Source organism: Syngnathus acus, chromosome 19 (genome assembly GCF_901709675.1).
Source record: "Syngnathus acus chromosome 19, fSynAcu1.2, whole genome shotgun sequence".
NCBI lineage: Eukaryota > Metazoa > Chordata > Actinopteri > Syngnathiformes > Syngnathidae > Syngnathus > Syngnathus acus.
In genome coordinates this window covers 4,649,099-4,670,629 of record NC_051103.1, presented here as the reverse complement: position 1 = coordinate 4,670,629, position 21,531 = coordinate 4,649,099, and the positions used below count along the sequence as shown (strand labels likewise).

The 21,531-nt window shown below is 41.9% G+C and overlaps 1 protein-coding gene and 2 long non-coding RNA genes across 4 annotated transcripts; 1 reads left to right on the top strand and 2 right to left on the bottom strand.

The window, feature by feature from the left end:
• Positions 1–9,031: 9,031 nt before the first annotated feature.
• Positions 9,032–10,732, bottom strand: LOC119138192. 2 transcript variants are annotated; one of them, XR_005101086.1, is made up of 3 exons: positions 10,381–10,732; positions 9,242–10,324; positions 9,032–9,165 (listed from the first exon to the last, which is right to left on the bottom strand). It is a non-coding gene; the product is annotated as an uncharacterized LOC119138192 (long non-coding RNA). The 2 variants fall into 2 exon arrangements; XR_005101087.1 differs by having other exon boundaries at positions 10,412–10,732.
• LOC119138206 lies at positions 10,318–11,929 on the top strand. The gene is made up of 2 exons (XR_005101101.1): positions 10,318–10,367; positions 11,797–11,929. It is a non-coding gene; the product is annotated as an uncharacterized LOC119138206 (long non-coding RNA).
• A 1,571-nt stretch (positions 11,930–13,500) lies between these two features.
• On the bottom strand, positions 13,501–21,337 carry prr35 (proline rich 35). Its single transcript, XM_037277839.1, has 4 exons — positions 18,272–21,337; positions 17,494–17,546; positions 14,682–16,106; positions 13,501–14,560 (listed from the first exon to the last, which is right to left on the bottom strand). The coding sequence occupies exons 3-4, from the start codon at positions 15,974–15,976 to the stop codon at positions 13,786–13,788; spliced, it is 2,070 nt and encodes a 689-aa protein (XP_037133734.1). The 5' UTR covers positions 15,977–16,106; positions 17,494–17,546; positions 18,272–21,337; the 3' UTR covers positions 13,501–13,785.
• Between the last annotated feature and the right edge of the window lie 194 nt (positions 21,338–21,531).

Sequence of the window (21,531 nt, the reverse complement as noted above, 5' to 3'; positions counted from 1 at the left end):
ATGATGCCTCTCTTTCTTCTCAGCGCTGTGTCATTGTGCAATATTGTTTTAAAGTGGTTTTTTTAATACATGGAGTGAACTGTAAAGTTTGTACTGTAATTGTGTGCCTCTGTACCTGAATTAAATTGAACTGAATTCAAGTGGTCCATTTTCAACATTGGCATGTGTAGTCTAGCTGTGCATATTGAGTTCAATGTAACATACAAATTGAAATCATTTGAAACATTCTCTGATAAGGCAATTGTGAAATTAGTCTCAAACAAATGAGTAGAAATATGTCACGTTAAATATGCAGTGTCAGGCATTTCTTTTTACGGTGCAAAGAAAAGCTGAATGTAATCTAAATTGTTGACAAAACACACAAATGACAAGCGTGTCGAGTAAGCGTAAAAAGTCTGCGTTGCAACCCTGCTGTAAAATGGCCACTGAATTCAGAATCTTGCTCCATGTTGGTGCATATTTTTTGTACGAGTAAAAGCCTTTATTTTGTTCAAGTCCGAGGCTTTTTTTTTTTTTACGGTTGAATTGTCATGCGGGTGTTTTTGTGAATAAAGTCGACTTTGGTGTGTTTTGTTCCTGTGGGTGGTCTTTGTAAACAGTCAACTTTGGTGTCAGTCATTCACGATGAGCCTCAGTTGATGCTGCATCTCTTGAATATGAAACTTCTTGCATGTTTTGTTACAGGTCTTGAAGTCTTCATTTACCCTATTCAATTATACCAGGGCGGGGGGCGGGGCCTGCTGCTCCTCCCGGGGAGCGGGCCTGTGGCTCCTTGGGGGGCGGGGCAACCTTACGTATTTACACATAAATACTTGCATGCGTACACTTACACTAAGCGAGGTTCCAATTGCAAAAGCACCGGCAGGTATATGCTCAGCCCTGGGATCGAACCAGGTTCTTTCGGGTCAAGAGGCCGTGTCATTAACCAGTCGAACATTTCGACCTGGCAGCCCTCGGCCGTCTGCACTCTTTGGTACTTACCCAACGCGCGCGGAACGAAATACTGAACGGATGAGAATGACTCGAAGTGAAAGCGGGGTGACAGCCGAGCTCGCCACGCTTGGCGAGTGGCTCCGTCGCTGCGCTAGAACACCTGAGACCCAGGGTTCGACTCTCCACCACTGCGAAATGTACTGCTATGTGCTAACCATGAATGTATGTACTAACCGTGAATGTATGTATGTACTAACCAAACCATGTATGTACTAACCGTGAATGTATGGTTACATGAATGTATGTACTAACCGTGAATGTATGGTTACATGAATGTACGTACTAACCGTGAATGTATGGTTACATGAATGTACGTACTAACCGTGAATGTATGGTTACATGAATGTACGTACTAACCGTGAATGTATGGTTACATGAATGTACGTACTAACCGTGAATGTATGGTTACATGAATGTACGTACTAACCGTGAATGTATGGTTACATGAATGTACGTACTAACCGTGAATGTATGGTTACATGAATGTACGTACTAACCGTGAATGTATGGTTACATGAATGTACGTACTAACCGTGAATGTATGGTTACATGAATGTACGTACTAACCGTGAATGTATGGTTACATGAATGTACGTACTAACCGTGAATGTATGGTTACATGAATGTACGTACTAACCGTGAATGTATGGTTACATGAATGTACGTACTAACCGTGAATGTATGGTTACATGAATGTACGTACTAACCGTGAATGTATGGTTACATGAATGTACGTACTAACCGTGAATGTACGTACTAACCGTGAATGTACGTACTAACCGTGAATGTACGTACTAACCGTGAATGTACGTACTAACCGTGAATGTACGTACTAACCGTGAATGTATGGTTACATGAATGTACGTACTAACCGTGAATGTACGTACTAACCATGAATGTACGTACTAACCGTGAATGTATGGTTACATGAATGTACGTACTAACCGTGAATGTACGTACTAACCATGAATGTACGTACTAACCGTGAATGTATGGTTACATGAATGTACGTACTAACCGTGAATGTACGTACTAACCATGAATGTACGTACTAACCGTGAATGTATGGTTACATGAATGTACGTACTAACCGTGAATGTACGTACTAACCATGAATGTACGTACTAACCGTGAATGTATGGTTACATGAATGTACGTACTAACCGTGAATGTACGTACTAACCATGAATGTACGTACTAACCGTGAATGTATGGTTACATGAATGTACGTACTAACCGTGAATGTACGTACTAACCATGAATGTACGTACTAACCGTGAATGTATGGTTACATGAATGTACGTACTAACCGTGAATGTACGTACTAACCGTGAATGTATGGTTACATGAATGTACGTACTAACCATGAATGTATGTACTAACCATGAATGTACGTACTAACCGTGAATGTATGGTTACATGAATGTACGTACTAACCATGAATGTATGTACTAACCATGAATGTACGTACTAACCATGAATGTATGGTTACATGAATGTACGTACTAACCATGAATGTATGTACTAACCATGAATGTACGTACTAACCATGAATGTATGGTTACATGAATGTACGTACTAACCATGAATGTATGTACTAACCATGAATGTACGTACTAACCATGAATGTATGGTTACATGAATGTACGTACTAACCATGAATGTATGTACTAACCATGAATGTACGTACTAACCATGAATGTATGGTTACATGAATGTACGTACTAACCATGAATGTATGTACTAACCATGAATGTATGGTTACATGAATGTACGTACTAACCATGAATGTACGTACTAACCATGAATGTATGGTTACATGAATGTACGTACTAACCATGAATGTACGTACTAACCATGAATGTATGGTTACATGAATGTACGTACTAACCATGAATGTACGTACTAACCATGAATGTATGGTTACATGAATGTACGTACTAACCATGAATGTATGGTTACATGAATGTACGTACTAACCATGAATGTATGGTTACATGAATGTACGTACTAACCATGAATGTATGGTTACATGAATGTACGTACTAACCATGAATGTATGGTTACATGAATGTACGTACTAACCATGAATGTATGGTTACATGAATGTACGTACTAACCATGAATGTATGGTTACATGAATGTATGGTTACATGAATGTATGTATGGTTACATGAATGTATGGTTACATGAATGTATGTACTAACCATGAATGTATGGTTACATGAATGTATGGTTACATGAATGTATGTACTAACCATGAATGTATGGTTACATGAATGTATGTACTAACCATGAATGTATGTACTAACCATGAATGTATGGTTACATGAATGTATGTACTAACCATGAATGTATGTACTAACCATGAATGTATGGTTACATGAATGTATGTACTAACCATGAATGTATGGTTACATGAATGTTGTACTAACCAAACCATGAATGTATGTACTAACCATGAAAGTATGTACTAACCATGAATGTATGTACTAACCATGAATGTATGGTTACATGAATGTATGGTTACATGAATGTATGGTTACATGAATGTATGTACTAACCATGAATGTATGTACTAACCACAAATGTATGTACTAACCACAAATGTATGTACTAACCACGAATGTATGTACTAACCATGAATGTATGGTTACATGAATGTATGTACTAACCATGAATGTATGGTTACATGAATGTATGGTTACATGAATGTATGTACTAACCATGAATGTATGGTTACATGAATGTATGTACTAACCATGAATGTATGGTTACATGAATGTATGTACTAACCATGAATGTATGTACTAACCATGAATGTATGGTTACATGAATGTATGTACTAACCATGAATGTATGGTTACATGAATGTATGTACTAACCATGAATGTATGGTTACATGAATGTATGTACTAACCATGAATGTATGGTTACATGAATGTTGTACTAACCAAACCATGAATGTATGTACTAACCATGAATGTATGTACTAACCATGAATGTATGTACTAACCATGAATGTATGGTTACATGAATGTATGGTTACATGAATGTATGGTTACATGAATGTATGGTTACATGAATGTATGGTTACATGAATGTATGGTTACATGAATGTATGTACTAACCATGAATGTATGTACTAACCACGAATGTATGTACTAACCACAAATGTATGTACTAACCACAAATGTATGTACTAACCAAACCATGACTGTATGTACTAACCACAAATATATGTACTAACCATGAATGTATGTACTAACCACAAATGTATGTACTGTACTAACCATGAATGTATGTGCTAACCATGAATGTATGTACTAACCAAACCATGAATGTATGTACTAACCAAACCATGAATGTATGTACTAACCAAACCATGAATGTATGTACTAACCATGAATGTATGTACTAACCACAAATGTATGTACTAACCATGAATGTATGTACTAACCATGAATGTATGTACTAACCAAACCATGAATGTATGTACTAACCACAAATGTATGTACTAACCACAAATGTATGTACTAACCACAAATGTATGTACTAACCACAAATGTATGTACTAACCACGAATGTATGTACTAACCATGAATGTATGTACGTATGTACAAACCAAACCATGAATGTATGTACAAACCAAACCATGAATGTACTGTACAAACCAAACCATTACTGTACAAACCAAACCATGAATGTACTGTACAAACCAAACCATGAATGTACTGTACAAACCAAACCATGAATGTATGTACAAACCAAACCATGAATGTACTGTACTAACCTAACCATGAATGTACTGTACAAACCAAACCATGAATGTATGTATGTATGTATGTATAAACCAAACCATGAATGTATGTATGTACAAACCAAACCATGAATGTATGTATGTACAAACCAAACCATGAATGTACTGTACAAACCAAACCATGAATGTACTGTCCAAACCAAACCATGAATGTACTGTACAAACCAAACCATGAATGTACTGTACAAACCAAACCATGAATGTACTGTACAAACCAAACCATGAATGTACAAACCAAACCATGAATGTACTGTACAAACCAAACCATGAATGTATGTACAAACCAAACCATGAATGTACTGTACAAACCAAACCATGAATGTACTGTACTAACCAAACCGTGAATGTGCTGTACTAACCATACTAACGCTAATCAAACCTCTCTCCCAGCAGCACTAACAGCAGTTCATTGCGCGCTTCTCTTAACAGTAAAAAACAAGCCGATTCTCTTTTTATAATTTTTTTTTAAAGTATCTTTTTTGTGACCTACTAGTTTAGGCTGTTCTAAAACACCAGCTCGTATGCTTGATGCATATTTTGTTTAGCAGCTACAAAGGCTAAAAGTGCCAAAGGTAAAAGTAAAAATGAAACAGAACAATAAGTGTGAAAGTGTGTACTTGTGTTCTATTGTAGAATTGCAGGATATGTTGAATCGTTGGTTTAATGGATAAAGTGAGAAAGGGGTAGGAATCTAAAAAGCTATGCTCCTTTTCGAGCATTCTTTATTGATTTAGGAAGCATGGCTTTTTTTGTACAGTACATTCATGGTTTGGTTTGTACATACGTACATACGTACATACATTCATGGTTAGTACATACATTCATGGTTAGTACATACATTCGTGGTTAGTACATACATTCGTGGTTAGTACATACATTCGTGGTTAGTACATACATTCGTGGTTAGTACATACATTCGTGGTTAGTACATACATTTGTGGTTAGTACATACATTTGTGGTTAGTACATACATTCATGGTTTGGTTAGTACATACATTCATGGTTAGTACATACATTCATAGTTAGTACATACATTCATGGTTTGTACGTACATTTGTGGTTAGTACATACATTCATGGTTAGTACATACATTCATGGTTTGGTTAGTACATACATTCATGGTTAGCACATACATTCATGGTTTGTACATACATTCATGGTTTGGTTAGTACATACATTTGTGGTTAGTACATACATTCATGGTTAGCACATACATTCATGGTTAGTACAGTACATACATTTGTGGTTAGTACATACATTCATGGTTAGTACATATATTTGTGGTTAGTACATACAGTCATGGTTTGGTTAGTACATACATTCATGGTTAGTACATACATTCATGGTTAGTACATACATTCATGGTTTGGTTAGTACATACATTCATGTAACCATACATTCATGTAACCATACATTCATGGTTAGTACATACATTCATGTAACCATACATTCATGGTTAGTACATACATTCATGTAACCATACATTCATGGTTAGTACATACATTCATGGTTTGGTTAGTACAACATTCATGTAACCATACATTCATGGTTAGTACATACATTCATGTAACCATACATTCATGGTTAGTACATACATTCATGGTTAGTACATACATTCATGTAACCATACATTCATGGTTAGTACATACATTCATGGTTAGTACATACATTCATGGTTAGTACATACATTCATGGTTAGTACATACATTCATGTAACCATACATTCATGTAACCATACATTCATGTAACCATACATTCATGTAACCATACATTCATGTAACCATACATTCATGGTTAGTACATAGATTCATGTAACCATACATTCATGGTTAGTACATACATTCATGTAACCATACATTCATGGTTAGTACATACATTCATGGTTAGTACATACATTCATGTAACCATACATTCATGTAACCATACATTCATGTAACCATACATTCATGTAACCATACATTCATGTAACCATACATTCATGTAACCATACATTCATGGTTAGTACATACATTCATGTAACCATACATTCATGGTTAGTACATACATTCATGTAACCATACATTCATGGTTAGTACATACATTCATGTAACCATACATTCATGGTTAGTACATACATTCATGTAACCATACATTCATGGTTAGTACATACATTCATGGTTAGTACATACATTCATGGTTAGTACATACATTCATGTAACCATACATTCATGGTTAGTACATACATTCATGTAACCATACATTCATGGTTAGTACATACATTCATGTAACCATACATTCATGGTTAGTACATACATTCATGTAACCATACATTCATGGTTAGTACATACATTCATGGTTAGTACATACATTCATGTAACCATACATTCATGTAACCATACATTCATGTAACCATACATTCATGTAACCATACATTCATGTAACCATACATTCATGTAACCATACATTCATGTAACCATACATTCATGGTTAGTACATACATTCATGTAACCATACATTCATGGTTAGTACATACATTCATGTAACCATACATTCATGGTTTAGTACATACATTCATGTAACCATACATTCATGGTTTAGTACATACATTCATGTAACCATACATTCATGGTTTAGTACATACATTCATGTAACCATACATTCATGGTTTAGTACATACATTCATGTAACCATACATTCATGTAACCATACATTCATGGTTAGTACATACATTCATGTAACCATACATTCATGTAACCATACATTCATGTAACCATACATTCATGTAACCATACATTCATGGTTAGTACATACATACATTCACGGTTAGTACATACATTCATGGTTAGCACATAGCAGTACATTTCGCAGTGGTGGAGAGTCGAACCCTGGGTCTCAGGTGTTCTAGCGCAGCGACGGAGCCACTCGCCAAGCGTGGCGAGCTCGGCTGTCACCCCGCTTTCACTTCGAGTCATTCTCATCCGTTCAGTATTTCGTTCCGCGCGCGTTGGGTAAGTACAAAAGAGTGCAGACGGCCGAGGGCTGCCACGTCGAAATGTTCGACTGGTTAATGACACGGCCTCTTGACCCGAAAGAACCTGGTTCGATCCCAGGGCTGAGCATATACCTGCCGGTGCTTTTGCAATTGGAACCTCGCTTAGTGTAAGTGTACGCATGCAAGTATTTATGTGTAAATACGTAAGGTTGCCCCGCCCCCCAAGGAGCCACAGGCCCCGCCCCCCGGGAGGAGCAGCAGGCCCCGCCCCCCGGGAGGAGCAGCAGGCCCCGCCCCCCGCCCTGGTATAATTGAATAGGGTAAATGAAGACTTCAAGACCTGTAACAAAACATGCAAGAAGTTTCATATTCAAGAGATGCAGCATCAACTGAGGCTCATCGTGAATGACTGACACCAAAGTTGACTGTTTACAAAGACCACCCACAGGAACAAAACACACCAAAGTCGACTTTATTCACAAAAACACCCGCATGACAATTCAACCGTAAAAAAAAAAAAAGCCTCGGACTTGAACAAAATAAAGGCTTTTACTCGTACAAAAAATATGCACCAACATGGAGCAAGATTCTGAATTCAGTGGCCATTTTACAGCAGGGTTGCAACGCAGACTTTTTACGCTTACTCGACACGCTTGTCATTTGTGTGTTTTGTCAACAATTTAGATTACATTCAGCTTTTCTTTGCACCGTAAAAAGAAATGCCTGACACTGCATATTTAACGTGACATATTTCTACTCATTTGTTTGAGACTAATTTCACAATTGCCTTATCAGAGAATGTTTCAAATGATTTCAGTTTGTATGTTACATTTAACTCAATATGCACAGCTAGACTACACATGCCAATGTTGAAAATGGACCACTTGAATACAGTTCAATTTAATTCAGGTACAGAGGCACACAATTACAGTACAAACTTGACAGTTCACGCCATGTATTAAAAAAAACACTTTAAAACAATATTGCACAATGACAGCGCTGAGAAGAAAGAGAGGCGTCATGCAGACAGTGTGCACACCCAGTGAAAAATTGGAGGGAGGGAGGGAGGGAGGGAAAGAAAGCGCAAAAGGAAAAACAAAGTCATACTCTCCCCCTAAATGTTGGCTGCTTTGCCCACCCGGCCTCGCCGCATCTGCACCCGCCTCATGTTGGCCGCTCGTCACGGGCGAAGGTCTGCTGAAGGTTCGGGTCCAGGTCCGCTCCGGGCCGGTGTGCGACGTTTGGACTCTTCCTCTGCCTCGCACAACTGCAAAAAGACGGCATGCGGTTCACTTCTGTCGACGTACTCAGTGACCGGCAGATGGTACTCATCTTCATTTGAGGAACTGCTCCCGTCCCTCCGACGCCACGTGAGCGAGCCCTGCGAGACAAATAAGGAAATGAGATTAAAAAAAGAAGTGTGTACGCTCTCCTTGTACATTTGATTGCCATGTCACCTCTGGCCAGTCATGCATCAGGCTCCTTCCTCTTCATCACATGGCGACTGCTTTTCTTGGGGTGATTTCTTCCTTTGCGCTCGCCCCGCTCGCCAATCCCGGGGCTCATGGCCTCCGTCTGCCTGCTCTTCGTTTTGTGCAGCTTCGCTTCCACCTTGCAAGACACAAGCACAAAAGTCTCGCTTGCACGGTCGCTTGCCGTCGCTGCGCGTTTGCCCTCAATCAAGGCTGCACAACATATTGGAAAATGAGTGATATGGCAGTATTGGGCCAGACCATTGCATTGAGCAAAGTCATGCCAAAACTTGGGATGGAAATGAACTATTTGATCTGAAGGAGATCAGTTAGATGTTAACATTAACTTGCGTCAATGACTTGTCATCTTCTAAAATAATTACAAGTACTAAGGCAAGAAAACAGAGCTCGTTTCATTAGGCCACATTAAAAAACAAATTTTCTTTCTTAAAGTGCATGTCAATAACATACCACCATATGGCAGTTTTCCAATACACGTGCAGCCCTACACACACGTCACCATTGGTGTCCAAACGGCAGCCTAGGGGCTATTTGCCACAAAAGCCCATTGGACACGGGCCACTAGGTGAGCGCCAAAATACGACTGATCAACGGCATCATCAAATATTAAGATATGCTTTTTAAAAGTCAAATCATCTGTTCAAAATTTCACTCAGACGCAGACATACAGTAGTTTATCCTCATTTTTGCTGTGTCAAGGTCAGGTTTATCAAGACACCACATGAATGACCTTCAAAATGAATACCGTTTTGTAGCAGTAGCACAAAATATTAAGAGCAAAATGTCATGATTGATTCGTGTGTTTAATGAATTTGTGTCAAACAATTGGGAATTTGTTTCAGTATGCGGCCCTCAGACGTTTGGACACCACTGGTGTGAATTAAAAAAATTAAATAAAAACTCAATTTCACGCATTGAAGCTACGCAGGTCATCGCCTCCAGGGAAGCGGGTCTCCCTCAGAACCCGGCCGGCTGCAGGATTCTTCAGAGTGATGCCACAGCAGTCCGTCCACTTCTGATCGGATCGTGTCGCGTCCCGGTCGCCATCTGCAGAAACAATGTCAGAAACTCAGAGCACCCCAAGTTGGAGGTCACTTGCTTACTTGATCACAGCGTCTAGCTACTCTTGGTTACGGTCGCCGGGTCGGGCGTCCCCCCCCTTTTGCGTCCAGTCTGCAAAAGGCAGAACATGCAATGAGTTGTGCGCTGCTCGCGTCATTATGTCTTGAGCAACCTCGACCGGTGGTTCCTCGTGGACCGGCTCGCTCCAACGCCGCCCTACACCAAGGGGTGAACAAATGACGCAAGTATGACAGTGGTAGGTTAGAAAATGACAAAATGTTGCAAGTCATATTGCAAAATTGGACATTCGGGACCGGCTCGCTCCAACGTCGCCCTACACCGAGGGGACAACAAAGAACCCAAGTATGACAGTAAAGAAAATGTTACAAGTCATATTGCAAAATTAAACATTCAGGACCGGCTCGCTCCAACGTCGCCCTACACTGAGGGGAGAACAAAACGCAAGTACGACAGTGGTAGGTTAGAAAATGACAAAATGTTACAATAGTCAACAAGTCATATTGAAAAATTGGACATTCGGCTCCACGTCAAAGTTTTGTTTGTGTCCATCGACGCGACGCCGTCCTCCCCCAAAGGTTACAATGCGCCGTCAATGGCAATCCTAGCACAATAGCAAAATTGGGCATTGGCCTTCTGCTATGGGTACCCAAGCTGGTTCCTCCACAAAACCTGAAACATAAAAGGGGCTAAACACGACAAGGATTTGGTTGTATCGATCGGTGTGACGGACCGAGTCAAGTCAAGCTCATTTCTATTGCCCACAGTCAAGTCTCAAAGGGCTTCGCATGTGCAAAAATTGAAGTCCTCCCCCAAAGCGCCGGCCGGCTTTCAACCGCTATCCTCGCACAAGACAACGCTGCTCTGGATCCAGACAAGCCACAACCTCAACTACAACTACAGCGCACCTCTTAAGCAAGTCCCACCATCAGACCCTTAAACACCTGCCCTCATTTCAAGGCAACCTTTCCGGCGTGCACCCATAACCAAAGGCAACCAGAGCACAACACTGCCCCCTCCTGGTCAAATGATCCCCACACATGACATGTCCACGTTGGCATGCTGCTTGATTCTTGACTGGGTGTGGAATTGGTCCTTTCCTCATTGATTCTGTTCAACCCTGGAAAAACACGCAAGGTGCCATTAATTGAGTGCTGGCAACTACATTTGTGCTATAGCATTCATGTACAAAAAAAAAGGACCCATTCCCATCTCAGGCACAGAAACTCTTGATATAAGAAAGCTATCTTGAGGAATTACAACCGCTATCCCATTCTAAAACACCCATAAGACGGAACATAGACATCGTTTTATATTCATTCAACTTACCTCACGTCGTGCGGATGATTCAAGTTTGCAGTCCACAAACGACGGCGTAGCTGAGCCGTCCAAAACGGGATGTCCGGAGCAAAGCCGAGAAAATACACGCTTGCAAATAGTTCCAACGTACGAGAATGAATGCTGGCGCCGTTTTGGTTAATTTTTGGAGCGTTAGGGTTTGATTTCGAAATGGAAAAACTCGCATTCATATATACGTTGGCATACCAATGTGAAATCAAATACCACTCTATTTTAACAATTACAATTAAAAAAAAACATTTTTGTATTTGTTTGACTACGGGCAAACATATTGACTTGAGTCAAACAAACACTTATAGTTCAACGCACAAGAACAAAATGAAACAAACAAAAAAAGAGCTGCCCAGCATTAAAAACACACGAGAAAGTTTTGAAACACTGCTAAATGATGCAAAAGCAAGTGCATTGAGACGCGCTGCGCTCAAACCTCAAACGCAGTTACGTCCATTGATTGCGAAAATCCTGCCACAAGGAAAATGACGTCGTGAGAAACAGCAACAGACGACAAACATTTGCTCGTGTGCACGCTTACCTGAGAGAATGCCACGCGGTCGGGCGCCATCTTGCTTCATCCGTATTTGATAACTCCCTGGTGCACACCTGTTTTCAATTTACCTGAGGGTCTGACGTCACGTCCACCGAGCCAAGGCAAACTTCTTCTCCTGCATGTCGAACGGCGCTTTGCGCACTAGCGCCACCAGGTGACCTGTCGAGATGACTGCTTCGGTTTACCCTGGAAATTAAAAACGATCGAGCAACCTGGCCATTACACATCACTACATTGTTTTCAGGCGGCACACTGTCGCCATCTCCTGGTCAGTATGTAGAATGCAGTTGGTGACAACTTCCGGAATCCCAAACAAGTAGAGCTGGTTTTCCATTTTTGTTGGACTAAAATTGAAAATCAAATTCTTGATTGACTTTTCCTCCTTTTTTTCAGACAACAAACGAGAACATCAAGTCATATTTCTATTCTGACTCAGATGATGTGAGAAAGCTTATTTAGGAAACAATTTTGAGAGACCTGTATTAAAAATTTGATGTACAATAATCCAGATTTTTAATAAATCTACCTGATTGTTTTTTTTTTTTTCGGGAACTGTGACACAGTTACATTTTCTTTCTGAATACTGGTAGATGTATTCCATTATTAAATGCTCACATTGGCAATGCACACCTGTCAATATAATAATAATGATAAAGAATCTCAAAGTGCTACAGAAACTATAATATAAAATAAGAGAAAATATAAGGCTCACAGTTGACCTTTATTATTCGTTTCTTAAATTTTTAAAATTTGAATCAACAAAGCATTTCTCCCTTTGTCATTACGGGGTTTCACATGTAGATGATGAAAATGACCTTAATCTACCTTGGAATAAGTTGCAAAATGTAAAGCAAAGTGAATACTTGGGCTTTAGCGGTTATGTCAGCTGACCTTTCGCTCGGTGTTGAAGAGGCCACCGGACGCAGCTCTGCTCCTTATTGGGTGTCCTCCGTTCTCCCTTTTTCTCCTGCCACTGATGAACTTGAGGATCACTGACCTTTGCAGGAGGTGATTCAGGTGACACTCATGGCCTGAGGAGCTGCTTGACTTTTTGACTACGTCCGACCTCATAGCGGAGTGTTGATAGACCTTAACCTGAACGCTTCATCAGGTCAGTGTTACCCAGCCTTCAATGAGATGAGGCACACATTTGATATTAGAAAAATTGCAGTTTTGAACAAAAAGGACATCAAATGTATTTTTAAGTTGAGTTCCCCCCCCCTTGAAATGACATTCAAATTTATTATTCCTGTTTTTATTCCAAGAAAAGTGTGTATAATACAATGTTATTTTCAGTGAATTCACAACAGACATAAAATTGTCTTCATAAAATCATTTACCCTTTAAAAGAGTGTACGATTTCTTTACACATTATTCACAAAGTGGTGGAAACGATTCTCAAATTGATTGTGCCGACAACCCTGTGACAATCAAAAGTTAACAGTGCGTGTGTGTGACGTGTCTTTTATCGGAAATGTACAGAGCCTTAGACAACTTGATATTTTTTGTGGCCACAATGTGATTAATTGTCTGCCGCTTGCAAAGGGCTTTGCGGACACTGCCCCTCCGCTCGCTGTATGGACGACGGTCTTTTAGCTGCTTTGGCCGAACACGGGATGTCTGCAAACATGACAGATCTGCCGTCGGGGCAGAGCAGCACGCTGGAGTCTGCTTCGCACTTTGTGGTTCTGCTTGGCCATAAGGCCTCGGCGGGGCTGTGCCTGATTGCCAGCGCTCCTTGAGTCAGGACGTCCGAGGTCACCGCCGATGCTCCGGGGTTACTTATCTTGATCAGCATGTCCAGCGACTGCTTACGAGTTTCCAGCGAAGCTCTCGTGGCTTTCCGCTCCTCTTCCACCTTGTCCTCCTCCTCCTCCTCTTCCTCCTCGTCCGTCTCTGCGATGGTGTCCTTCAGGCTGAAACCCTTCGAGTCGGTGGAGTCTCTCTTGAACGAAAGGTCCAACGGGCCGTCGCTCTGGCGAGTCGTTCGCTCCAGAGCTTGATGGATGTGCGAGAGCTCGTTTCGGATTTTGCTCAGGTGCTCCCAAAGATGGTACTGGACAGGGAGGTCCTCCTTCTCCAGGTGGGAGATGTTGCGCTCGGCTTCCTGATACTCCTGCAAGGCCTTTGAGAGGTCATTGAGGAGAGTGGCCACTGACTCCGAGGCCCCGTCCCCTCTGGGGAGCGTGGTCATGGGATCTTGGCCGCTGTGAGAGGATACTTCTCTTTTTGGACTGGTGAGATGATCTGCATACGAGGATTCTGATGACTTGGTCTTGGGGTGCAAATTCTGTGAACTGAAAAGTGAAATGTTCAAAAGAAGAGAAAAGTATTCTGCTTTTACTCTATGGTTGTTGTTTTTTTTGTCGCAAACATCTTTTCAGCTGTTATTAAAATAATTTGCAGTCAAACACTTACCCAAGTTTGTCTGATGTCATATTTAGAGTAGGACTTGTCTGGGTGTTCTTGAGAAATTCCAAAGTGAAGCCCATCGTCGGCTTCTTTTCGACAGGAACTTCTATGGGTCCGCCCGTCCTCTTGAGAGCCCAACTCGTTTTACTTTCTTTGGCTTGCGCTTTATCCCCCAGCCTGTAGGCCGGGTCGGAAGAACCTCCCTGAGGTGACATCCGAGCGACAGGGGAAACCGTGGCGGCCCCAGGCCTTAAGGCGGGCACTTTCCACAGATTCACTTTGGGCTGGAAACCAGATAAAGAAAGTGCATCGACAGTGTTTGTGGATGTTTTGTGTCCTTTACTGCTATCACTCTGACTGGACGCCAGTCCAAAGCTGTGTTCGCACAGGAAAGGGTAGTAGAGCCGTGAGGGGATGAGAGTTCTGTCTGTTTGGCTGCCTGAGGCTGGATGAATCAGCTGGGCGGCAGAAGCCAGGAACGGGAGCTGGGCGAGCTGCGCGTGGGTTGGAGTGGAGGGAAGCGCAGAGTTCATGTAGGAGAAAAGACTCGGACCGATGGGATAACCCACCCCGAGTACGGAAAGGTTGAGCCCGTTGGGGTCCTGGTAGTCCGCCAGGTTTGACGGGGGAGGGTAACATGGGATCGAACTGTTCATTCCCGCCTGAGCGCTTTCCGTTTTGGCCTTGCTGGCGGTTAGGAGGCGCCACTGGTCTGAGAGCGACCCGGGAGCTGTCAAACAGGTCTTGGATAGTGTCTTGTAATGTTTCAACTGGGCCTCCACCTCCACAGAGCGCGCTCGCAGGAGCTGGTCTTCCAGGGAGAGCATGTCTGCCATCAACAACTGAGAATCTGCTTTGCATTCTCCCGCGTCCCCTTTTTCGGCGCGCTCTTTCGCCAATGTCCGAGCCTCCTCTGCTTCCTGTCTTTGGTTTTCCCCATCGTCCACTTGCTCCTCCACGCTCCTCTGCTGCCCCTCCTCAATCTGTGTCGCCTGGTCCTGGGCTTCTTTCCCCGCCCCGCGGAGGCTCTGCTGTAGCGGCCGCAGCTGGTTAGGGTGCAAGACATTGTTGCCCTTTTTGTAGGGCCAGTCTGACTCGATGAGCAGGGACAGAGAGTTCTTGCACAGGCTGTATTTCATGTGGTTGTACAGGTGGGACTTCTCCATGCAGGTGAAGGGACACTGGAAGCATTTGTAGTTGTAGGGCTTGCCCCACGGACGAGGGATGTAGTGAGGCTTCTTGGGTTTGCGCTCCTTGTGTTTGCTGGCAGATGTCACTTTGCAAACGTCGTCCTTGGACATGACTGCTCTCGATATTTGGGAAATGTATTCAGGTTAAGATCATTCACAAGACTAGTTGCAATCGATTTATGATCATTTGCCCCTCAGCTTTGAGGACGGTTGGCGACGTTCAGATGCATTTTCTTAGTGCCTGTGAACAGACAAGATGATTTTCTTGAATGTTACATTTTGACATTTCATTTGACCTGGCCCATCTGTCCGTTTAAAAATCAAACGCAGCCCTTGAGCACAAAAGTTTACACATCACCCTTGAGGTGCAATGATGTCTTTTTTTTTTTTCTTTCTTTAAGACTGCATGTGTTGTCTACCTGAGGAAAAGGTCATCTCACCATGAAGCTAACTTGAGCTTCTCACTGTACCTGCCACTCCTCATTAGTTCCACCAGAATACCAGGCCAGAGTGAGGATAAAGCCTCGGAGGCAAATGGGACACGACAGTGGCGCTGTGCACCTGGGCGGGGTTAGGGATGGCCCCTAGTGTTCGGGACCAGAAACCTTGAAGGCCAACTAACACGCAAGACGAGTCCAGACTGTGATAAAGAAGATAAAGTAGTGGGGGTGGTTACTAATGAGGACTTGGCGTCATGCCTTGAGGGGCATCGTTAGCGGCAGGACTGGGATCTGGGTCAAGACACGGTGAATAAGTTCACTAGCGCTCCTGAACTAGGTCTGATTTTGCTAGTTAAGAACTTTTACGCCCTAATGTTTATTGTCATTGCCGTCAAAAACAAATCCCTCTCATCATGAACGATAAAAGAAACGATTATCTTGTTTCACTTTAGGGAGTGCTCTGCGCTGAATGCGGGTGCGAGGAGCCTTCATTTAAAAGATTCCGCTTTAAGGCTTTCATTTCGTCTTTATCCGCAGGCCATTCGAAGATAAAAGAGCTGAAGATATGAAAAGTGTTTCAAATATATATTAATTGAAGCCAAACACAGGCAACATAATGCGAGTGGTTAGCATGTCTGCCTAACAGGTTTGAGGACGTCATTTGGGCTTCGGCCTTCCTGTGTGGAGTTTTGTGTCAAATGAGGAATTATTCATTATTTTGAACTTGAAAAACAAGTTTAGTCTTTTTGTCACCATACTTTTGCCACCTCTGCCCGTAGATGCTGGCGGCTTTCGTTGTTCTGTTGAAGCCCGATTCATTGACTCGCTTGTCCGCCTCGGGGCTCTGACCCCCCCCCCCTTTTATCTCATAATGGAGCCGAACAGCTGCTATTACCAGACAATCAATAAAAACATTTTTTTTTACAGTACAGTTTCATCCTCTTCAGGCCACTATATCTGGATCACTCGCTATCTGACTGTGCACTTTGAGACCCCCCTCCCACCCCAAGCCCATATCCCAAGCCTGCGGTCTTGTTTTGGGCTTTTAAAGTCGATGAAGCACTTGAACATCTATTGTCGAAATTACGGACACACTCGAAGCACTTTGGCATGCATCAGTAGACACAAAAGTGACACTCTGCGGGCAAGCGTTCAAAAATGGCCACGTATTTATTTCTATTCAAGTACCTTGTTGTGATTTCAGGGATTGGGAGTCGTCTTCTTCCAAGAACACAACAGTCCTGGTACAGGAAACAAAACAAAAACAAAAAAACAAATGTTAAATGATCTGTTTTGTTGGTTTTAATTTATCACCTTTTCCTCAAAGATTATGTATAACAATAACAGGGATCACTATTAGTATTATTATTGTAATTCAGTTATTCCAATGATTAATATTACTAGTTAATCGTCTATGATTTAAATGACTATTTCCTTGCATTTTTAAAATCACACTTGTGAAAAATTAACTATAATTTGTAACACTGCTTTTTGTAAAATGATCTCATTTATCCATCCATTGCTTCCAAGCAGAAGCCCAGCTTTATATTTCATTTTTCATTTCCATTTTCCCCATTCACGACACACACACATTTCATTATAATTAAATTGAATACAAATCTAAATATAAAATGCAATATTTGCATAAAATATGAAACACAAAGTCATTGAAATAATTTGTTTCAGTTCAAACTAAAGTGACATAAAAAAAAAAGATTTTGAAATGTTTCCAAAGCCACACACAAAGGCAAAGTGCCTCGTTTAACAGTCCATGCAAGATTACTTAACAAAATGATATTAATATTCCTAAGCATTAAACCACAACAAAAATTGCCATTATTAGTTCTACTTAAAATTCTATTGAAGATAAAAAATGAATAAAAGCCACTTTTTAATATTGTGTCTCTTGAATGATTCCAGACACGCAAGAAGACTTGTAATAAAAACAAACAACAATACAAGTTACCTGCAAAGTGTGAAGCGTGCGTCTCATCAAAGTGATGCTGTTATCCCGCCCGCCCGCCCGCCCGGTGCTGTCTGTCTGCCTCTCGTCCGTCCCTGGACTCAAATGGGAGCACAGCAGGAGCGAGCGTGCACATTTATATTGACTGGGAGCGTCGCCCTCAGGCACTACAATAAAGCAGCCACCCTACCCACCCCACCCCACCCTTACACCCCTTTACCCTGCAAGCACCTCCACTTTGCCTTGTCAAATGTGCTCCAGACCTTGCAGCCAAGTTGAGCTTAAAGGTTACACCAGTGAGTGATGGCATCTTAATACTTGACGTGATTCTCAATTCATCCGTGATGAGGACTACTAATTGCTATTTTCCTCATTACCAACACATTTAGTCACTTTGAAAGTAAGCTGAATGTTGTGTAGAACTAAGGATACAATAGATTTAACAATAGATATCTGCGTAGCTATCTACAGCGATCCATCCATCAAATTATCAACCGACCTACTATTCCGATATTGCTGAGCTGTCGTGCACGGTGAAAGACAAACAGCTTCTTCGACTCAGAAGAAAAAAAAAAAGGAACTCCCGTGTGCCTTTCGAGATATCTACCTTCTCCTCCTGGTCGTCCGTGTCACCGAGCTCTCCTGCCCTTCCTCCTGATTGAGCAGACATGGTCTTCCCCCCCCGCTGTCACATTTGCTCCAGATGGTTAGGCTCTATGTAGCGGCCTGTCAGCCTCCATTTGGCCGTATCGGCACGACAGGCAGCTTGATGCCTCTCGAAGGGTCCCTGACTAGATGACTGACTTGCGGGGGGACCCTGATGTTAAACATTTGACGTACTCTTGAGCAAGACTGCCATGGCAGAAGATTCTGAAAAAAGCTGGACCATGTCTACTTCAGACATCAGGTTCTTGTCCTGCTACAGAGAGAAGCTACTCTTGAGATTCTCCCAATTCAAGGTTTTAGTCTAAATATTAACATTTTTATTTCCATCATTTCTGTATTTTATTGTCACTGTCGAGCTTGCCTTGTACAATGAAGGATTTTTTTTTTCTCTCTCTTCCAATATTAATACTAAAATGGGCCTCCTGATGCAGTGGTAAATTGAAAAGAGACTGAAAGATGATGAGGAGGATGAAGACAAGGATGAGCTAAGCGTCCTTATGGAGCGGCATCTGCGGAGCCTGACAGTCGCAGTCCATTACGGCTCTGAGAAAGGAACCGGAGGGCTCCGACAACACGCCCACCAGGCAGAGCCAGCTGTGCGCATGCATCCAAACACACACATATTGCCGCATGTCTTATAAGATGGACTATTTGTTTAAAATAGAAAACTCTCCTCCAACTCGAGATGAGTGTTCCTCTCTCCTTCCACTCTGTGAGTTTGAGGCCTGAGGTGGGATGGCTAACAGCTCTTCTCTGAGCGTGCGCTGCTGGGCACATTAACTAAACTCATATCGCTCTCAGCCACTATCAATTATTCACCACAGACCCCCCCCCCAAGCCCCCGACCCCCCAAGCCCCTTTCCCCACTTCCTTATCAAAGGAAAGCAACACCCCAAAGCTATTCTGTGCTCTATGTTGCTGAGAATTTTTAGTCATTTGCTTTATTGAAGATTTAGGTGGAGGCAACTGGACCAAAAGACTACTTTTATACAAAAGCTAAGCCTGTAGTAGCCTGAGTAGCCTGTCCACTTTCTGGCAGTAGAATTTTTCTTCCGCGCTAAAAAAAAAAAATTTCAACACTAGAAATTGAATTTTTAGGATAGGCTAAGCTAACCGCAAGTTAGCTGCCGAGCAAATGTTTTTATCCAAGTCAAAAAAGGAGCAAATATTGTATAAGAATAATTCCCCGAGAGATTTCTGAATGCTGATATTAAATATAAAAAAAAACAAAAAAAAAACATACCAAGCTTGCAAAGTGTCCTGCCCTCACATTATGTCAGTTGCAGCCGCTGGGAGCAAACAATGAGACATTTCCACTTTCACTCTTAAATGAACACACAAGGCAAATTATACAGACGAGGGCCGGACGAGCGTTGGCCGCTGTCCAGCGTGTAAAAAGGCAGCCCTTCAAAGTCTGCTGGCTTCATATGTGAAAAGGGCAGATATCAAGGTTCAGCTATGACGGGACCTATGAGTCGTTGGGGTTTTTCCTCTGCAGACAGTTGTGCCCTTCTCTTTGGTCTCAAACTGGATGTTTTAGTTCCGCGCGACCTGCTACTCTTTGCAATGCTAACCGCATTAACACAGTCATTCCCAACACTATGACTGATTATTGATTGTGATGAAATGATTATTTATTTGCTACACATATTGTATATTTGTTCATCTATCTATGCCGGCGACATGTAGTGACAGGAAGAATAATTCAATACTCTTCCACTAGATGGCGAAAGGTACAAATTGTGTATCCACCTGTTGCCAGTCATAAAACAAAAGAATAACTTTGTGTTCAAATAAACGGGCTCAGATTTCACTCTGGAAAAGTAAATGAGATCATTATTGTTTTCATACACTGTTACAAAAAGTCCTTGTTCAAAAGCCAATGAAAAAATGTTCGGTAGTCTGCAACCACCTTTAAGGACTGACTAGATGGTAACCTGCTGCTTCTGGACTTGACACACGAGCACCCATTAGACCCTCAGGAGGTAGGGTATTTTATTTATTGACTTATTTATTAATTTATTTATTTCATGGGTGTCACCTGACGGGGGAAAAGCGAGAGGGAATGAAGGGAAGCAGCTGATTGTGTCACAGCGCATCACCACTGCTGTCCATCACAGCACTGACCTTCAGGGTGTGTGTGTGTGTGTGTGTGTCTGTATCAACAATGTGTAAGTATGTGCATATTAAGTCACTGACCCACAGGGAGTGCATGTGTTTGTTCATCAATGTAGGGTGTGCGAGACCATGTGTGTGTGCGTGTATATGTGAGTGAACACCTCGCGGGGGTGCATGTGTGTGTCTCCATGTCAACGCAGCAATCTGTGTAAGTTAGCTGACGTAGCCGCCAGCTCGGCGGACGACCACCCTCAACAACTTGAACTCGCTCACCAGTTATTTACTTTATAATCTAGACGCGCATGATGACGTATTAATAAGGATGCTAGTTGCTTTAGCTAACTAATGCAATAACACACACAGAGTGCAAAGTGGCTAATATGTTGTGCCCGAGCGAGCTTGTATGAAAAATGTCTCCACTCGATTTTTGCAAATAATTTGATGACTGCCGCCTATGATGTACAGTTGAATCTAATCTA

What these genes read in the sequence shown, in the direction of transcription:
- prr35 (XM_037277839.1), bottom strand. Translation starts at nt 15,976, where the DNA reads ATGTCCAAGGACGACGTTTGCAAAGTGACATCTGCCAGCAAACACAAG. An exon ending in ATGACATCAGACAAACTTGG is followed by an intron (nt 14,561 to 14,681) that starts GTAAGTGTTTGA and finishes TTCACTTTTCAG; the next exon opens with TTCACAGAATTTGCACCCCA.